The sequence below is a fragment of the Ambystoma mexicanum genome, chromosome 9, assembly GCF_040938575.1.
Source record: "Ambystoma mexicanum isolate Mex_15411 chromosome 9, UKY_AmexF1_1, whole genome shotgun sequence".
Classification (NCBI taxonomy): domain Eukaryota; kingdom Metazoa; phylum Chordata; class Amphibia; order Caudata; family Ambystomatidae; genus Ambystoma; species Ambystoma mexicanum.
The window spans coordinates 1315371504-1315390816 of NC_090931.1; the positions used below are offsets into that span (position 1 = coordinate 1315371504).

Consider the following 19313-nt stretch of genomic DNA (forward strand, 5'->3'; position numbering starts at 1 on the left):
GGAGGTGGAGTTTTGTAGGCCTGAGCCTGGCTCTAATGCCGATTCCTCGTACCGGCGCCTTATGGCTAGGGTTTCTGAGTACTTGGGATGGTCTGCTCCCCAGGGGAGTTTTTGCAGGATGATCTAACGGACATCCTTGATGATGGTCCCCCAACTCACCCGGTACTGCCGTTCCATATGGCTTTACAGAGAAGGGTGGCGGCGGCTTGGACTGCTCCGGAGAGTCTCCCGGCGGTGGGCAGATCCTTGTCGCGAAAATACCGTCCAGCCAGTAGCGACCCCGGCTACTTGACCAGGCACCCCACTCCGGAGAGTTTGGTGGTGCAGGCGACCACGGCCCCGGCAAAGCAGGCGTCGTACCCTACCATCCCTCCTGATAGGGACGACAAACATTTTGATGGCTGGGCGAAGAAAGTGTTTTCTTCTGGTGGTATGGCGCTTCAGGCGGCCAGCTCCATTTGTGCCTTGTCTCGTTTCACACACACTCTGTGGAACTGTGTTGCGTTAGCGGCTGAAAATATTCCCGAAGGGGACGAACGGGATGGTTTCCTTGCTATGGTCCAGGATGGTAAGGATGCCATGTGTGAGTCAGTTCAGTCGGGTTTGGACTTAGCTGAATGCGTCAGTAGGTCTATGGCGGCGAGCACCATGATACGCAGGTTTTCGTGGTTGCGGAAGTCGGGGTTTGCTCCTGATGTGCAGTCCCGGCTCCTCAACATGCCCTTTGATGGTGAACACCTTTTTGGCAGCAAGGCTGACGAGAGCCTTGAGAGGTTGCAGACCTCAAAAGCTGCAGCGAAGTCGTTGGGCGCTGCAATTCGCCAACCTCCGCCTTTTCGTCCTAGGGGACAGCAGTGGAGGGGTGGTTCCTTTCGCTATTACTCGTCCTTCAGTAAAGCGAGAGGAGCTGGCAGTCAAAGAGGCCAACGCAGGGGTACCAGAGGTGGACAACAGGGTACCCGTGGTGCCAAGGCCGCTCGGGCAGTTGCCTCTTTGCCCTCAGGTAACGCCGCAGCCGCTCCCACTCAGTCATGAGGCCATGTCCCATGGTTCACCGGTTGGGAGAAGGCTGGCGCAGCATCTTGTAGAGTGGCAAGCCATTACTTCAGATGTGTGGGTTCTGGAGATCATAACCCACGGCTACTGTCTTCCCTTTCGGCACAGGCCTCGCGACAATCCACCGGGGAACCTCTCTTTGCAGAGTCCGGATCCGCTCCTTGCGCAGGAAATTCAAGCCCTGCTGGAGAAAGGCGCCATAGAACTGGTGCCTGTAGCGGAGAGGAACAAGGGATGGTATTCCCCTTATTTTTTGATTTCGAAGAAAGACGGGGGATTGAGACCCATCATGGACTTGTGCGGTTTGAACAAACTGCTCAGGAAGGACAAGTTCAAGATGGTTACTCTCTCAAGTCCTCCAGGCCCTTCAGCTTCAGGACTGGTTGGCGTCACTCGACCTCAAGGATGCTTACTTCCATGTGCCGATCCATCCCAAGCACAAGAAGTACCTGAGGTTCGCGGTTGGCGACTCGCACTTTCAGTTTCGGGTCCTGCCGTTCGGATTGACCTCCGCCCCAAGGGTTTTTACCAAGCTCATGGTGGTGGTGGCAGCGCATCTCAGGCAAGGGGGGATTCACGTCTACCCCTACCTGGAGGATTGGTTGATCAGGGGGAGCTCTCCCGAGCAAGTCCTGGATCATCTGTCCGTCACCTGCCACTCCCTTCACAGGCTGGGCTTCTCCCTCAATTTAAAGAAGTCCCATTTGACGCCAACACAGCGGCTCCAGTACATCGGAGCAGTGCTGGACACTTCCCTTGGGCAGTGTTTTCCTCCCCAGGTGAGGGCTCTTCACATTCAGCAGAAGGTGCACAAGTTTCAGCATGCCCAGACGCTCCCAGCGTTCGAGTTCTTGAGGTTGCTCGGCCTCATGGCATCCTGCATTCTTCTGGTGCCAGAGGCTCGCCTGCGGATGAGATCTTTGCAGTGAGCACTCAAGACGCAATGGTCGCAGTCCTCCGGCAGGATGTCGGACCCGGTTCAGGTGCCGCCCTCGGTCGCCCGGGACCTTCTGTGGTGGGCCGTCGAAGGCAACTTGATGAAGGGGGCTCCATTTTGGCTTCCCTGGCCGGAGGTGACGATCGTGACGAATGCATCCCTCACGGGATGGGGAGCTCATGCCAACGGGCTGACTGTCAGCGGTCGTTGGTCTCCGTCGGAGTCCAGACTCCATATCAATCTGTTGGAGCTGAGGGCCGTCAGGCTAGCCCTGAAGGCTTTTCTGCCGACTGTGCGAGGAAAGAGTGTCCTGATCCTGACGGACAACACAGTGGCCATGCACTACCTCAACAAAAAGGGGGGGGCAGGGTCACTTCTTCTGTGCAGGGAGGCGATGCAGCTCGAGTTCTGGGCCATCCAGCAGGAAGTTTCGATCTCGGCAGTTCATCTGGCCAGAGACGAAAACGTGACGGCGGACGCTCTGAGCAGGCAGAGCGCGATCTCTCACGAGTGGGAGTTGGCTCAGGAGATTCTCCTGGAGACCTTCGCCCTTTGGGGGACCCCTCAAGTGGATCTCTTCGCCTCCAGTGTCAACCGGAAGTGCGAAAGGTTTTGCTCGCGGGAATTTCCTCCAAAAGGAGCCTTAGGAGATGCGTTTGTGGTGGAGTGGTCATTCCCGCTGCTGTACGCGTTTCCTCCAGTCCCCGTCATCCCGCAAGTGCTGCAGAGGTTACGGAAGTTCGGTTCCCGGATGATCCTCATTGCTCCGGCGTGGGCTCGGAGGACGTGGTACCCGGACCTTCTCGACTTGTCCATCTGCCCTCCACGTCGTCTTCCCTACCGAGACGATCTGCTCTCACGGGAGGGGGGTCAGGTTCTCCATCCAGAGGTCAGATCCCTCAACCTTCACGCTTGGCTTTTGAAAGGTTGAGGTATAGGGATTGGGACCTCCCTGAAGACGTGATGGAGGTGTTGCTTTCGGCCCAAAGGCCAGCAACAAAGTCTCTGTACCGTTGCCGTTGGCGTAAGTTCTGCGACTGGTGCAGAGTTCAGAATGTGGATCCTTTTGCATGTGACATCCCCATGGTTCTGTCCTTTTTACTTTCTTTGGCCCACAGGGGCTTGCAAGTGGGTACCATTAAAGGTTACCTGGCGGTGCTGTCCATCTTTAAGCGCTCGTCTGAAGAGTGTTCTTACTTTAAAGTCCCTTTAATTTCACAGTTTCTGAAAGGGCTCACTAATGTGTTCCCTCCGTCACCTTTCCTGGTGCCCGGTTGGGATTTAAACCTTGTTCTTAAGTTTCTTATGGGTGCTCCGTTTGAGCCTTTACATTCTTGCCCTTTGAGGCTGTTAACTCTGAAAACTGTGTTTTTAGTTGCGGTTACTTCCGCTCGCAGAGTGAGTGAGTTACAGGCACTTTCAGTTAAGCCACCCTTCACTGTATTTCACAAGGACAGGGTTGTCCTTAGAGTTCGTCCTTCTTTTCTTCCGAAGGTAGTGACGGAATTTCATTTGGCCCAGATGGTTGTTCTTCCGGCATTCTATCCTCCTCCGCATCCTGGTAAGGAAGAGGAGAGGCTCCATAGGCTTGATCCTAGGAGGGCTTTAAGCTTTTATGTTTCACGCATGTCCCGGGTCAGAGTGGACGATCAACTCTTTATTGGTTACGCTGGAAAGCGGTTGGGGCAAGCTGTGACGAAACAGACTTTGTCTCGCTGGATTATTTTGGCCACCTCGGAGTGTTACCGCTTGGCGGGTAAGGACCCACCGGCTGGCTTGCGGGCCCATTCTACCAGGGGTATGGCTGCATCTACTCCCCTGCAGAGGGGTGTTCCTATTCGCAACATCTGTGATGCAGCCACCTGGGCTTCAGTACATACATTTGTACGTCACTATTCCCTCGATTCCATCCAAGGACAGGATCTGGCCTTTGGCAAGGCGGTCCTTTGCTCTGCTATTTGATTGGCTATTCTACATTTTGTTTCTAAATTCTTTCCCTCCTCCTTGCTCTGGTACTGCTTTGGGAGTCTGTCATAGATATGGAATACGTCGGAGGACCCAATCCCCTCGAAGAACAAGTTACTTTCTTACCTGGTAACGTTCTTTCGATGGGATGGTCTGACGACGTATTCCATATCGCTCCCGCCCTGCCTTCCCCGCTGCAGAATTTCTTTTGCGATTGCAGCTTACGTTCCGCAAGGCTTTGTGTCTGACTGGCAGTTGACTAATGTCACACGTTCTGGGGGAAAAAACTACAACTGAGGCTACGGGCGTCGTGCGTCCTACTTATCACATCGGATGACGTCGGACGTCGGAGGAGGTCCTCGACGAAGGCGCATCGACGCAGGACGCAGACGCCGAAAAAAGTAGCACAGCTGTGGTGTTCCATGTCATAGATATGGAATATGTCGTCGGACCATCCCATCGAAAGAACGTTACCAGGTAAGAAAGTACCTTGTTCGTCTAGGGCTTTCCTTAGCCTCGCCGTCATGTATTGTGCTACTCTGGGCGACGGCTGCCAGTTGGAGGATCTTGGGTTTCGGATGCTATCCGGGTCGAACATGTCATCCTGCTCCTCTTTGAAGTGTTTCTCCATGCGGGCTTTATTACTCCCTCTGGGCTTTGCCCATTCTTCCTCGACTGGCTCCTCTGTCTCATGTGAGGAGAGGTCTCCCTATGCTGGCTCTTCTTCCGAGCCTGGGTCTTCATCTCCATCATTGTCTTCCCCAGGAGTGGGATTCGTGAGGTCTGGCACTGCCTGACGTTGCAAATAGGCTTCTTTAAGCTTTGCGAAGGCGTCGGCAACCTCCGGGGCCCTTTCTTTCGCCCCATCTGCTGGGCCCTGGGGGTCGTTGGAGGATTTCCTCTTTCGGGCCTTGATACTCCCCTTACACCCTGGCTCTGAGGGTTCGGTGGGCGTGCGTCCAGTCCCTCTGGTGATATCCTTGGGCTGATTCAGCATTGCATCCACTGTCTCCAGCCTCTCCTGCAGGGGTCTGATCGCACCTCCTTAAAGCTGGCAGCGAGGTCTAGAGGTTGTTCCTCCTCGCTCCACTCAAATTCTGACATTCTGGTCATGTGCTCTGTGGCTGGTACCCATAAGGGTCTCTTGGCACGCCCACTCTGCTGGTCTGATGTTTTCTGATCACTTTACTCTTAATTAATTTTTTTTTGTACTTTTTTTTTATAAATGTGGCTGCACCGGACTATTATTTTTCCACTGCCTGGTTAGGCTGTATACTTTAAATGTGCCCCTCCAGTGAGGCTTCTTGTGTCTGAGGCTGCCTCAGAGACTCACTCTTGTGCGTGGGGAGGAAATCTTTATCCTCTCAGCTGGTCTGTCCGCTGCTCTGAGAGCAATCAATTAAGCTCCTGCTGCAGTGCTTCATATCGCGCTCTACAAAATATGCTCTTTATGAGCTCGATTCGTTTAGGGCGAGGCTCCGGCTCTGCCTCCGTGAGGGTGGGGCCGGAGTCCTCTACTGTCTCCGCTTCTTCTCCTGCGTACAGCGGCAGGCTGAACCCCTAGAGTGCCTATGGTATGGCACAGGGCCGTCTGTTGCGGACTGTGTAGCTTGCTACTGATAAAAATATATAAAGCTACTTACATTTAATATTTGTTGTACTCCGAGAGTTCTAACGCATGAAGCGCTGCGGTGTCTCATGTTTTGTAATCTAATTTACATATTTCTATGCCCCTCGTTCTGTTACGCTAGCAGTAACCTTCTAATGCCTTCTACTCACTTCTAATGCCCTCTACACTGACATTATCCAACATAATAGGCAGAGGTGACAAAACAACACTTATCTGCTTGCAGAGCAGTAAAGGAAGAGGAGGAGCTCAGGGACAGGATGTGGTCATAGCTGAGTTGGAGAGTGAAGGACTACAGAGACTATGGGAGTAGTAGTTCTCGGAGAGAAAAGTCACTTTGGACATTTCAAAAGTTGTTAATTTGTTATAGTTTATTGAAACTGCTGAAGAGTGGTAATAAAAGAAGTTGAAGCATAATGCTCGCCTCCAGTCTTGCCATAGAATGCTTGAACATCAGCCAAAACGATTTGCTTTATAATTCCTGGTTTTCTCTAATCGTCACTATTTTCTTAGAATGGTATGTTCACTTGGTTTTTGCTCTTTATTATTGCTTTTTAATGTTTGCATTGTTATTTCACGGGGTATGCTATCAAGTAGCCGTAAATATATATAATATACCCCTGGTATGAATAATGACAAATCAGTGCCCAGCTAGTGTTGGGGCACTTTTTATAGTGAACTAACGTTGTTTGACCTAAAGATCGTTTTCCTGTCACCTGATTTTTAAATTGGTTTTATTCTTTTTATTTGAATAGTTATTCAGTTTGAGACCCACTGCAGTTATGTGGAGGCCACACTGGACCAGTTTCTGGCTTGGGGCTCTGCGAAGCCTGTCTTTCCATCGCCCTTTGCACCTTATGATTCTTCTAAATTCTGGGCTTATGCCGACTATAAGTACATAGCCATGCTGTTGGACGACCATTCTGAAATGTTTCAGGTACGTTTTCGTTTTAGACACTGTATGCTATATAATATGCAAAGATGTCGTAGCACCTGTCAGTGAGATTATATCCATTTCACTGATTGGCAGTTAGCCAAGGAATATAAAAAGGCTGTTTTCAATGTAGCTCTGGAGGCTGTAGACTGAGAGCGCCTGTTTATGTACATTATGCATTACACAGGCCCCAACACTGGTGTTGCAGTCATTTTTGAAAAGCAATGTTGCATGTTGTATGAACAGTTTAAGAAACGAGTGGAATCCCTGCTGTGCAGTTGATTCCTTTGTAATCTGGTATATCCCCCGTGACTGTCCCATTTCTGGTCAGAATGTCCCTCAAACTCACCCCATTATAAGAAGCTTACTGCTTACTGCCAAATCTGTTTTCTATAGTACATTCTTTTGTGATATGAGAGAGCATTGTTCTTCTCTCGTATACATAGCTTTCCTTCATATGTGTTTGTTTGGTTACTTGTATATTCACCCTGTACAATTCCTCGTTTTCCCCACTGGTGTTCTATAATCTTGGTCCATCTCTTTTTTGATTCTATCACCACTGATTCATCATGTATGTGAGATCACTAGGTGATACCAGCTGGAGGCATGATTCATTGCATGCTGATGATTCAGCCTTTGGTCTCAATCTCGGATGCACACGTGTTATAGAGTTCATGTGCTGTTATTTAGACTGCTAGCTTAACTAACTGAAGCTCGGTGCGCTGTGAATGGATGTAATGAAAGTGGTTGTTGCGCATGGACCATGTGATGCAATGTGACCACACGCCCCCTTCACCATTTGTGTATAAGAATGAGGGAGTGCTAAATGCGTGACCAGGAGAATAAAAAGCAGTGCGCTGCTCAGGGTGCTTTTCTTCTTCCATGACTTCATTTGTGTGCAGTGCCATAATTTCAAGGAGGCGTTGCTGTAACTGCCCTATAACAATTGGAGATAAGAGGTTCAGTCCTGCATCCATGCCACAAAGCTGCTGCACCCAGGTCTGTGTTCGGTCTAACTGTGCTCCTGAGCAAGGTCAACCTACCTACACACACCCAGTCTCTTCATTGAGATTGCTCAGCGTGACCCTGTCTGGACCGGGATCAGCACCACCTGCTCTTACCATGGCATGGAACTTGTGCCAAAGTGAATTGAGTAACCCTTGAGGCCTGGTGGTACTACACTCGTTGAAAAGTACGAAGAACCAGGTGGGTCACAAAGCTGACTGAACGTTAACACAATCAAATTAAATGCAACAGCTCTTCAAGGGCAAGTGACCAGTGGAGAGTGAGTGAGCCCCCTTTCCACCAGACTAGCAGCAGGAGTATGCAGAGGGTGCTTGTACTGCCAGTCTGCACATCGTCCCGAGAGGTCTTGCAACTGATTGCAGCATAACTATACTTTAAGTTAAGTGTTAAACATTGGCTTTCGTGTCAGAGGACAAGGACAGTGGAGTTTCCGCCTCCTTTTGTAACGGGAATGACACTCTCGCCACGCAAACCCAACAGAGGTGTGCTCGCTTCCGCTTCCTGGTGGGGAATCCCATCATTCCAAGGTACGACAATCCCAAAATTTGGCATCACAGGCATGATGTTGGCACAAGGAATTTGTGGATTGCACACTTTGAACGTTTTTTGCCTGCAGCGCGTGAAGATGAGGAAGTGTCTAGAAAGTCATTGCTTCTTTTTGCTATGCAGGTGGTGCAGTACATAAACTATTTAAGACTCGTATCCCAACTGATTGGTCATATGACGCGCAAAGACAGCCCTCAGGAAATATCCTCATTTACTCTGATTATGGGCAATTTCAACTGCATCAAGCGCATCAGAACGAACACGAATCTCTCGAAGCCTTCATCAGTGTTTCGCCACCTGTCATTAACTTGTACACTACCAGATAAAGAGGGCCAAATCCGAATGCTCCTAGTTTCGAACGGTCTCCCCTCGAGATTGCCATACCGAACCCTCATGCAGCTGGGATAATCCCTCCAGTGTGTTCTGAAGTTGGATCCCTCTCAGGAACTGCCCGAGATCCAAGCAGATTGCATAGAGGATACCCTAAATTCTCTGAGTTGAAAAAGCAAAGTATGCACACACTTCCACTGATCCACCGCTGCAAAAAAGCAACTCCAGAAGGAGAGGCACATAGCGTTACAAATACCAGCTGTTGGGAATGGATATAAGTATAATTGTGCAACGGCTGTTCAGGTTCACTGCCGCATTTGGCATGGTGCCAAAAACCGAACCATTTTGCGTTGAGCTACCCACTGCTTGACTGGCTAATTCATCAGCACCCATACAGAAGTCATTGAAATTCACAGCTCTCGACATGGCAGAGGGCTTGAAACTTTGGTCTCCAGGCGGTGAAGAATTATTTTTCATTTCAACTGTGTGCCCAAGTACCGCAAACCCAGCGTCAAATTTCAATTCTGCCTTCAATTCTGCCTGTACTCAAAGCCACGAGCACATACGTCAATGTGATGCTTGCATCCAAGTCCAAATCTCTGAATCACCCCCAACACTCCCTATCACACGTGAAAATATCACTATACGCAGGATCCGTCCTGCTATTATTGGAAGGCAAGTCCTTCACAAAGGTTTGTCATGACCTGGCATGTGTTAAAACCAAATTCTATGTGACAGATGAAGCAAAGGAGACTGGGCTCCTCTAGAAACATTAGTTCTTGTGCACTTCACTTTCAGCATATAAGAAAAATATTGATCAACTATTAAGCAGCACTCCCTTTGAGGGAATCGTATACCTCTGTGATTGTGAGGAAAGAATGGTGACAAGTAAGACTGACACAAGTGATCACAGTTCAAGGGTGTTTATTGAAAAATTAATTCTGTATGCAGGTTGGAAAAACACCTATTCGAAACCTAAATCTAAGATGGCAGCAAGTGTCGACCATCAAATGAAAAATAAGGCAGTCCTAGTGCTGTCATGTCAAAATAAGAAGGGCCTATACTAAGAAACCTTTTGCCAAACCGCACAACTGATACAAAAAAGGGCATGGGATATTTCTCAAGAAAAGAAAGAAGTGTTCTCAAAATAATGTCATGATGTAGTAGCCTGGGTCTCCTTTCCCCACGTTTTGACCACTGGTTAAGATGGGAGCTTGGAGCACAGTACAGTCTCGGACTTCTCCAGCACGAGACGGCAGTTGCAATGGCAGCTTGCAGGACCGTTTCCCTTGAAGGTCTCTTGCCTTCAAGGACCTTTAACAATGAAAGTTCATTTCCAATATTTGTTGGGTGATGGATTCACCCCTGAGCCCTCCCACCCCCTCATCTGGGCACTGACCCTTCCTGACTTCACATTCACTTACTCTCCAGTGTAACGGGATTCGCTTCACTTGCTTTCTCTCGATGTGGGATTCACATCCCTTGTTTCTCCAGCATGGGGTCTGGCATGGATTCACATGCTCATGAATATTTCCCGTCGTCGGGCTGGGAATCCTCGGTAAAGAAAAAAATCAGTATCAGTTTCGTTTCTGATCTGTCTTTCTTAGTAGTAACCAATCACTGGTCTCTGGGTCATACTGCCCCCAGCCAATGACTGCCCACTCCCTAAGCCCCGCCCTCGGCAGCCATCCTCAGATTTTTACCGCACGCTCAAGTGTTGGGAGTCCTCGTGCTATAGCTCTCGCGCTTTTACTGCGTTTTGCGCTTTTTCAAAGAGATTTATCAAATTTTTCGGTTTAATCAAGCTTCAACCTCCACCGTTTCTACTTCCGATCAACGGGGGCCCGTTTCGGATTTATCTACGCCCCTCCAGGGTGAAGTTTTCGTCAAGTTACGCTTCTTGGAGGATTCCAGAAGTTTCTGAGGCCTACCTCGTGGACGAGAAGAACATGGCCCAGGATAAGGGAAGCTCGACTCCCGGCAAACTGTACAGGACCTGCCCTGGATGCAACCTACAAAATGTGTTCAAGGAGGACAAGCATTCGAAATGCCTTTATTGCCTCCACGAGGACAAAACGCACGTGGAGAAGGACTGTGCGTTTTGCATGAAAATGTCAGATCGGACTATGAGGGATCGCCGGACCCGCCTCTCCAACTGGCTGCCCAGCAGGTGAGAAGTAGTAGTCCGAGCGGACTTCTAAGTCCTGTGAGGGCGCCCCGGCGACGGGGGCCCAACAGAAGGCAAAGCACCGCGAGTCCGCAGGCACCGGGACTGCTGAAGGCTGCCAGGCAGGGCGCACCTTCACTAACACCATCAACCGCGAGCCAACGCTCTGGCTCGGGGAAGAGAAAATCTGAGAACCCGGCTAAGCTTCTGGAGATGCCCCGGTTGATCTCGAAGGAACCGGCTGAGGGGGGAGCGAGGGGGTGACCCTCCCCTAAGGTGAAGGCCTCAAGCGCGCCTACGGCGGCAAAGGCCCTGATCCACCCGGCTAAGGCCTCTATTGAGGGAGTCGCTGCGGCCCTGGCAAAGCCTGTGGAGGCTATCCCAGTGGAGGCGACCTCGGGGCCCAGAGTTTCGCTGCCTTCATGGAGGGAATCCTCTTTTAAGCCCATTGAAAAGACCCCTGTGAAGACCCCGGTGGAAAAAGAGGGGGACGGTGTCCGTTACGGACACGGACACAACCTCCGAGGAGGAGCTGGCTGAGAATCTGGAAGAGGCCCAGCCCCACGGGAGGAATCCCGAGGAGGGGGACAACAAGAGCGAGGGTGGCAACGACGACGAGGTTCCCGTGGAGGAACAACCGTCGCTCCCGGCACGCCCGTCGCAACCCGAGCCTCGGGACAACTCGGCGGCCATTTTGACGGCAATCCAAGCCTTACGCACGGAGATAAGGACGAGACTGCCCCTACCCCCGGCGGACGACCCAGCTGTGCCGGTCCGTCGGGAAGCCCTCCGAACAAGAGGAGGAGAATTCATCCAGTGCCCCTTCAGCCCTCACAGCCTTCTCAGCCTTTGTCGCCCTCCCCGATCCCGAGGGACGACACAGGAACGGACATGGCCAAGACGGGGACGGATGACGATGGCGACGACGGGACTGGCCTCCCGTCTCCGATTCCTCGGGCGTCCCCGCCCGACGAGATTGGCTCCTTCCACGCCATGATTGCCAGGGCATCCAAGCTTTTTCAGCTCTGCCCTGAGGAGAAGGAAGGCTTCCTCTACCAACGGCGCGAGGCCAAGAGGAAGACGGTCCTCGCGGTGCCGTTGCTGGATGACATCTGGGACGAGGGACTTGCCCTCCTCAATAACCCGTCCACGACACCTGCCAAGAGGGACCGGTATGAGAAGTACCGGGTCCCCGACGCCGCCCCGTTGTGCCTGAGGGCGCAGCCGACCCCGAATTCGGTCGTCTCAGCAGCGGCCAAGAAGAAAGCGGGGGGGGGCATCGGCTTCATTCTCAACTTTCCCACCGGACGGTGAGGGAAATAAGCTGGACGCCGTAGGACGAGTAATCTCGGCGGCGACGACTATTAAGGCGGCCAACGCCCTAGCGAGACGCCCTAGCCTGTTGGACTTCCTCCCGGATGATAAGGGGGCAGAGGCCCTGACGATCCTACAGGAGGGTGAGGTGGCGTCGGACCATGCCATAACTGTGGCCACGGACATTGCCGACACCGGTTTCCACAAGTTGGGCAACAGCGTTTGCCTTCGATGGCGGGGGTGGCTCAAGGCAACGGATTTCCACCAGGACGTGCAAGCCAAGGTTTTGGACATGCCCTTTGACGGGAACAATCTGTTTGGAAAGACTGTGGATGAGTCGCTACAGGCCATCAAGACCGACACGGAGACGGCTCGGGCCTTGGGAGTTCTGCGGCAGCGGCAGCCGACCTTTCGGAATTCCGGAGGCAAGCAAGGTGCCCACAAAGTATTCGGCGGCGGCTCCTTGACCTACCGTCAGGCGGCCCGCTCCTCGTCGCAAGAAGCCTACAGGGGACGAGGCAAGTCAGGTGGATCTCGCTGTCGTCGCCAGGGAGGCCAAGGTGGCAAGGCGGCTTCCAAGCAAGACTGAACCGGCTGCAGCGTCGGGCCCCCACCGAAGCACCCCGGTGGGAGGCCGGCTGACAAAGTTCGTCAGCGTGTGGGAGTCCATCTCCACCGACCGTTGGGTGCTGGATGCCCTGGCCCATGGGCACGCACTGGAATTTCTAAAGAAGTGCCCCCAAATTCCGCCCGTGGCCAGGAAGGAAAACCACATCCCTCAACTGCTGTTAGAGGTAAGGGCGATGCTCAAGAAAGGAGCCATCGAGCTCGTCCCAAAGAGGCTCCGGGGCTCCGGAGTATACTCAAGATACTTCCTCGTCAGAAAGAAGACAGGAGGTTGGCGTCCCATCCTGGACTTGCGTCGGCTAAACAAATACATCAAGGCACAGAAGTTCCGGATGGTCATCCTCCAGCACGTGCTGGGACAGCTGGAGGAGGGCGACTTCCTTGCGTCGTTGGATCTGGAAGATGCGTACTTTCACATCCCCATCTTAAAAGGACACAAAGTTTCTCAGGTTCGTAGTCCAAGGGCGGCACTACCAGTTCAAGGCCCTCCCATTCGGATTGAAGTCGGCGCCCAGGGTGTTCAACAAGTGCCTAGCACCAGTGGCGGCGCGGCTGCGCCTGCAGGGGTTCGACGTCTACCCCTACCTGGACGACTGGCTCATCCAAGCAGGGCCAAGGGAACTCGCCATCGAACACATGGCAAGGACCGTCCGGCTGCTCACGGACCTGGGATTCTCCATCAACTTCCCCAAATCCCACCTGGTTCTGTCGCAGGTCGCGCTGTTTCTGGGAGCCAAGCTCGATACAGTAGCGCAGTTGGCCTCGCCGTCAGAGGAAAGAACGCAGGCCATCCTGGGCAAGGTACAGCATCTGCTGACCACGGACGTGGCCAGAGTGAGGTCCATCAAGTCCCTTCTCGGGATGATGTCCTCTTGCATCTATCTGGTGTGCCTGTGCAGGCTTCGGATGCGTCCTCTGCAGGAGTTCGACACCCGTTGGACACAAGCGACGGACAGCTTTGAGGACAAGATCTCGCTCAATGAAGTATTCCACCAGGCAATTCGATGGTGGGGCACCCGTGCGCATCTCGCCGCGGGCACGGACTTTCAGACCTCAGCATACCAGGTGACGGTGATGACGGATGCCTCCCTGGAGGGGTGGGGAGCGCACACCGGAGATCTTCACGCGAGAGGCCTGTGGCTCCCGGAGGAGAGGCCACTCCACATAAACATACTGGAGCGCCGAGCAGTGTTCTGGGCCCTCAAGTCATTCCTCCCGTCCCTCAAGGGCAAGGTGCTGAGGTTCTTCACCGACAACACCACCACGATGTTCTACATCCGGAAGCAGGGAGGAACCAGATCCCCAGCCCTATCCAAGGAGGCCCAGGATCTGTGGCACTGGGCCGTTGCCCAGGGGATGTTTCTGGTACCTTTTCATCTAGCAGGGAAAAACACCATCGCAGACTCGCTCAGCAGGGAGCTGCGCTCTTGCCACAAGTGGCAACTACGCCAGGATCAAGTGGATCAACTCTTCCGGCGATGGGGCAAACCCCAAATCGACCTGTTCGCGACGGAGATGAACTCCAAGTGCCAGAGGTTCGCCAGCAGGTTCCCCCAGCCGAGGAGCATGGGCGATGCTTTCTCGTTCCCATGGGATGGCCTGTTCCTGTATGCGTTCCCGCCGCTGCAGTTGCTGCTCAGGCTCATCAACCAACTCAAGAGACAGATATGGTTCCCGACCCTCTGGACTTGTCAGCATCCCCACCAGTCAAACTGTTGACGGACGCAGATCTTCTCTCCAGAGAAGGAGGCGCTATTCTTCATCATGACCCGGAGTCGCTGAACTTGCAGGCCTGGCTCCTGCAGCACTAGAGTTTGGACGGTACGATATCTGGTCTGACTGCAGAGCCGTTCTTGACAAGGCCATGGCGTCCTCAGCTCTCAAGTGCTATGGACACAAGTGGCAGAGGTTCTCTGTCTGGTGCCGTGTACAGAAGATTAACCCTCTACGGATTACAGCCCCTCAAGTGCTACCGTACTTACTGTCGCTGGCCAAAGCTGGACTAGCTCACGCTTCCATCAAGATACATCTGGCAGCGATTTCCCGATACACCAGAACTGCAGGACGGTCGTCCCTGTGGTCTCATCGCCTGGTGAAGGAGTTTATGAAAGGACTGTTCCGATCGTTCTCGCCGGTGAAGGCTCCAGCACTGGTGTGGGAATTCAACGTGGTGCTGACAAGGCTCATGGGCCCGCCATTTGAGCCCTTGCATTCGGCTCCGTTGAAGTTTCTGTCGTGGAAGACAGCGTTCCTTGTGGCCATCACCTCTGCACGACGCGTGGGAGAGATTCAGGCCCTTTCCTGCAAGCCTCCATACTTGACTTTCCACAACACGAGGGTGGTGCTGAGGATGCACCCCTCCTTCATGCCCAACAAGCCCTTGGTTTTACCAGTCTTTTTCCCGTCGCTTTCCTCGCTGGCCGAGTGGACTTTGCACTCGCTGGATGTAGCTAGAGCGCTGAAGTTCTACGTGGACCGCACGAAGAGTTTTCGGAAGACATCACAGCTGTTTGTGAACTTTGGACCTGTAAACCAAGGGAAGGCTCTTTCGAAGGCTTCCATTTCCAGATGGCTCTCCGGCTGCATCATGCACTGTCATCGGTTGGCAAACCGACCGTTGCCCGGCCATCCGAGAGCCCATTCAACCAGAGCGATCGCTGCTACCACGGCGTTCTTGTCTGGCGTGCCCCTGCTGGACATCTACAGGGCTGCTACTTGGAGGTCGACACACACCTTCACGAGATTCTACTGCGTCGACCGGGATTCCAGGGAGGAGTCCAGAGTCGGCCAGGCAGTGCTGCACAACCTGTTCGCTTAAGGTGAGCCTGGTGAGGAGGTAAGAGATGCTTAATGTTGAGCTTTATGTAATGCTTAATGTTGAGCCTTGCCACCTCCCGTGGTTGTGCATGTGTGTACTGCTATGTATTCTTATATTCATGAGCATGTGAATCCCTGCCAGACACCATGCTGGAGAAGGAACAAGTTACTTACCTGTAACTGTTGTTCTCCAGCATGGGTCTGGCATGGATTCACATGCAAACCCTCCCTCCGTCCCCTCTGCGGCTCTTCACTTGGTTATACTGCCACTTTACGTGCTACCAAATCTGAGGATGGCTGCCGAGGGCGGGGCTTAGGGAGAGGGCAGTCATTGGCTGGGGGCAGTATGACCCAGAGACCAGTGATTGGTTAGTACTAAGAAAGACAGATCAGAAACGAAACTGATACTGATTTTTTTCTTTACCGAGGATTCCCAGCCTGACGACGGGGAATATTCATGAGCATGTGAATCCATGCCAGACCCATGCTGGAGAACAACAGTTATAGGTAAGTAACTTGTTCCTTCTCTCATATGTGGGGTTCACTTCCCCTTCTTTTACAGGACTCGTAGATCAGTCTTTCGATTGTCCAGGGATTTTGCTCAAACCTCTGTGTGACCACTTTGAACCTATTTCATTGGCCTTCCTATGGCCTTCAGGTACCTCTAGTTTCTCTCAAAAGGGGCTCGACCAGAGTCTCTTGAGTTGGCACCCACGTGGTGCTGGTTTCCCTCTGCCGCTGGACTTCCTTTCACACTTTTTACAGTTCATTCCAAGTTCATCAGCTTTGGTTCAAAACTTGCCACTTTGCGATTCCTACTCAACACATCCCAGTTCTTATTGATTCTCCCCTCGATTCACTGGCTGTGATGAACCACTTGGCTGTTGGCTTCTCTGGAGTCAAGGTTGGTACCACGGGCACAGGAGATGCCCTCACTCCTGCTTATTGGCATAGGTTTGCTCCGTGTATCGTTGACATCTGCTGCAGGACACTTGTGCTATTGTTTGCGGTCTTAGGCTCTCTTTCACAAAGACTCTGCCGCTCTGGGACGAAAAGGGCAAGGTGACTTCTCTCCTTGCCACTTTCTCGATTCCTGCCGCCTTTCTCCTTCTCTTGAGCTGCAGCGTGTTAGCCGTCTCGTCGTGCAGTCTTCCATGCTCGCCTTGCTCCCACTGTGCTCTCTGGCTCCATCTTTTATCCCTGCGGGGGAAGGAAAAGGGCCCTCAGGTGTGTGTGATTCTGATCAATTGCCTAACTTTGCCTGACCGTTGTATTGGGACATGTCACGTAAACGGCTCTGGTGTTAGTGCGTTGTCCTTTGTGTTGTGCGAAAGGGTTCGTGTTGGAAAAGGGGGGTGGGGGAGGAGTAGTTTGGAACGTCTTACAGAAAAGGATGGGGAAAAGGTGTTAAAGGAAGGGGGATACAGCATCTCACCAGTCGGTCTCCCACTCGTGGAGGACCCCCCATTCAGGTGATCCTCCCTCACTGGTTCAACCCCAGGAACTGGATCCAATAGCGATGGCCGTGTCCTTGCCACCTGGATGACAGAAACCCTGGAACTAGCGAGGGAGACACCTTCAGGTTTCTCACAATATCGACAACACAATTCAACTTGTAGCCAGATGTATACTGTTTGTCAGAAAGTGGATACTGAACTGGCCAAACTTGAAGCTGCAGAAAACGTCGAAGGTCCAAGGACCTATATCATGGATATCCCCATTTGTGGCAGCCACCAAGCCCAATCAAACGGTGTGTAGACCTGCAGATTCCAAAGAGGGCCATCAAGAGATAAGGCATCCAGCGTCAACAATCAATGAGCAGACACTCTTATTTTTGATATTTGTGATACTGGGCACGTCTTCAAATAAATGTCCGCAACTCGCAACAAACTCGAGCAGAGAGACGCACAGTATTTACAGTGCAGGTGACCAAATAGAAAACAGAAAAAACGCAATGAGACTGATTAAAACCAGCCATTTTAAAGGCTTGCGAGCAAAGAGTAGTGGCTTCTCCCGTGGAAGGAAAAGTGGTATAAAGTTGATAAACTGCAAAACAGCATTTGAAAAGAAGAAATGTATTTGAAGACTTGCCCAGTATCACAAACATCACAAATAAGAGTGTCTGCTTTGGATAAGTGGGGTGAAATCTGATTAATCCACACACAAAATGAGAATCCTGTCCTGAAGAAGGCCCATAAAACAACCGACTAAGAACGATTGGGAAAAACATATCGCGGCATAAGGGCCAAAACAGGTGTAGACAAGATCACGGCTGGAGTGGCCAGCTGTTTCCTTTGCCCTTTTCTCATTACCTTTTGTTTTTGACAGTGATGAAATATGTCAAAATTATTTTGGTGATATGGTGGGTCTGAAGTGTTATGGTCACGTCTTCCTAACCCCTAAGCACAACATACATACATTGTTTAGATCATTGGTGTCTGTCTGAACTGCGACGTAATGGAGGTATTTCTTTTGTTTAATGGTTGTAAACCATACCTGTTCAAAATAACAAACATATTTTAATGAAAACAATGAATAAATCTATATTTTGGAATAAGATAATCTTCTGTTTGACTAGATGCTAAAAGTGAGTCTAGCATAAGGTAGTGCACCTACGAATGCGTGAGATACATAGGGATGAGTGACCAGTTTCCATTTATATATCAATACTTGTATTTTATTCTCTTCACATATAACACTTTTCAGATACAAGCACCTACATTGTGGTGTCTCCTTGGCTGTGCAGGTCTTTCAGCACACCATACTTGGTGTTCTGGGAAACCTATCATGGGTGATAAATGTCAGTTAGGCCATTCTAATCTACGCCTCCACCATACAGTACCACTACATGGGAACTAAGGCAGGTTTTAAATGTCTCCAGGAACATGGTCTAACCCTCAGCAAAAGAAAATGCAAATTCCTTTGTTCACAAAGGGAGTTTTCAGTTACATTTCTCAAGGCTCGGGACAATCTGCTGATCCATGGAAAGTAGAAGAACTCAATAAAGTGTTATCATCATCTCTCTCCAAAGTTAGTTTTTTAGGCATGATACATTTTCACTGGTGATTCATTCCAGATCTTCCCAAGACCTCTGTGCCCCCGGGAAAACTGACGAGAAAGAACTTTGAGTGATTGTGGTCTAAAAAGAATGTCATGTAATCATGTGAAATAGGCCCTGCTGCAGAGTGCAGACACTACCATGGACTTCTTCATCCCAGCATATGCATCATTTTATTTATTTATTGAACATTTGTATGGCGCCTATACAGCAGAAAGTGTTTCCAGGCGCCACAAGACAAAGAGGGCTGGGGCATAGGAGAAAACAGTGATAATGGTCCTATTAGGCCTCGTGACATTCGGATTGTGCAAGTGCAGTGTCAAGACGTGCAGGGGGAAGGGGGCAGGACGGGGAAAGGATGGGAAGGGGAGAAGGAACAGGGAAGTGCTGGGAGGGGGGAGGCAAGGGGCTGCTGGGCAAGTGCAAGGGGGTTCCCAGGAGGGTGAGTGCCAGGGGGAGCTGGGATGAGCTGGTAGTGCAACGGTAAGGGGAGGATCAGCCTCAGAAGGCTAAGCAGGGAAAGGTGCCTGAGGGCAAGTGCTGGTAGGGGACTAGACGAAGGAGGGCCTGAACCCATGGAGTCTCATACGTGTCACAGGCATCCAGTCATAGCAGAGGAGGAGACTAGCATGGGAGGGGGAGAGGGAAGGAGGAGGAGAAAAGGAAGGTCTTGATGTAACGCTCACCTGGTTCCCTCGGAGGCGCAGGCCTTGATCTGGTGGGGATACCGTCTTCAGTGTTAGGCGCAGGGTTTGTTTTGCTCCCGGACAGGGCCACCTTCTCACCGAAAGTTTAAGCTGAAGAGTGAGGTGTCTGCAAGGGTAAACCAAGGTATTAGTGATTGGAAGATTGGGAAAGTTCCTAGCCCCTCTCGCCCTTTCTTTCCCCGTGGAACTGGGTTGATAATTG

At 51.6% G+C, this 19313-nt stretch overlaps 1 protein-coding gene across 3 annotated transcripts in view; it reads left to right on the forward strand.

Moving 5' to 3' along the window:
• The window catches only part of HSPBAP1 (HSPB1 associated protein 1), a 1532307-nt gene that overhangs the window by 618948 nt on the left and 894046 nt on the right, over nt 1–19313 (forward strand). For all 3 annotated transcript variants that reach the window (XM_069616689.1, XM_069616691.1, XM_069616690.1), the window contains exon 4: nt 6341–6522. In XM_069616689.1, coding sequence (XP_069472790.1) covers nt 6341–6522 — 182 coding nt within the window. The remainder of the gene's footprint in view (nt 1–6340; nt 6523–19313) is intronic.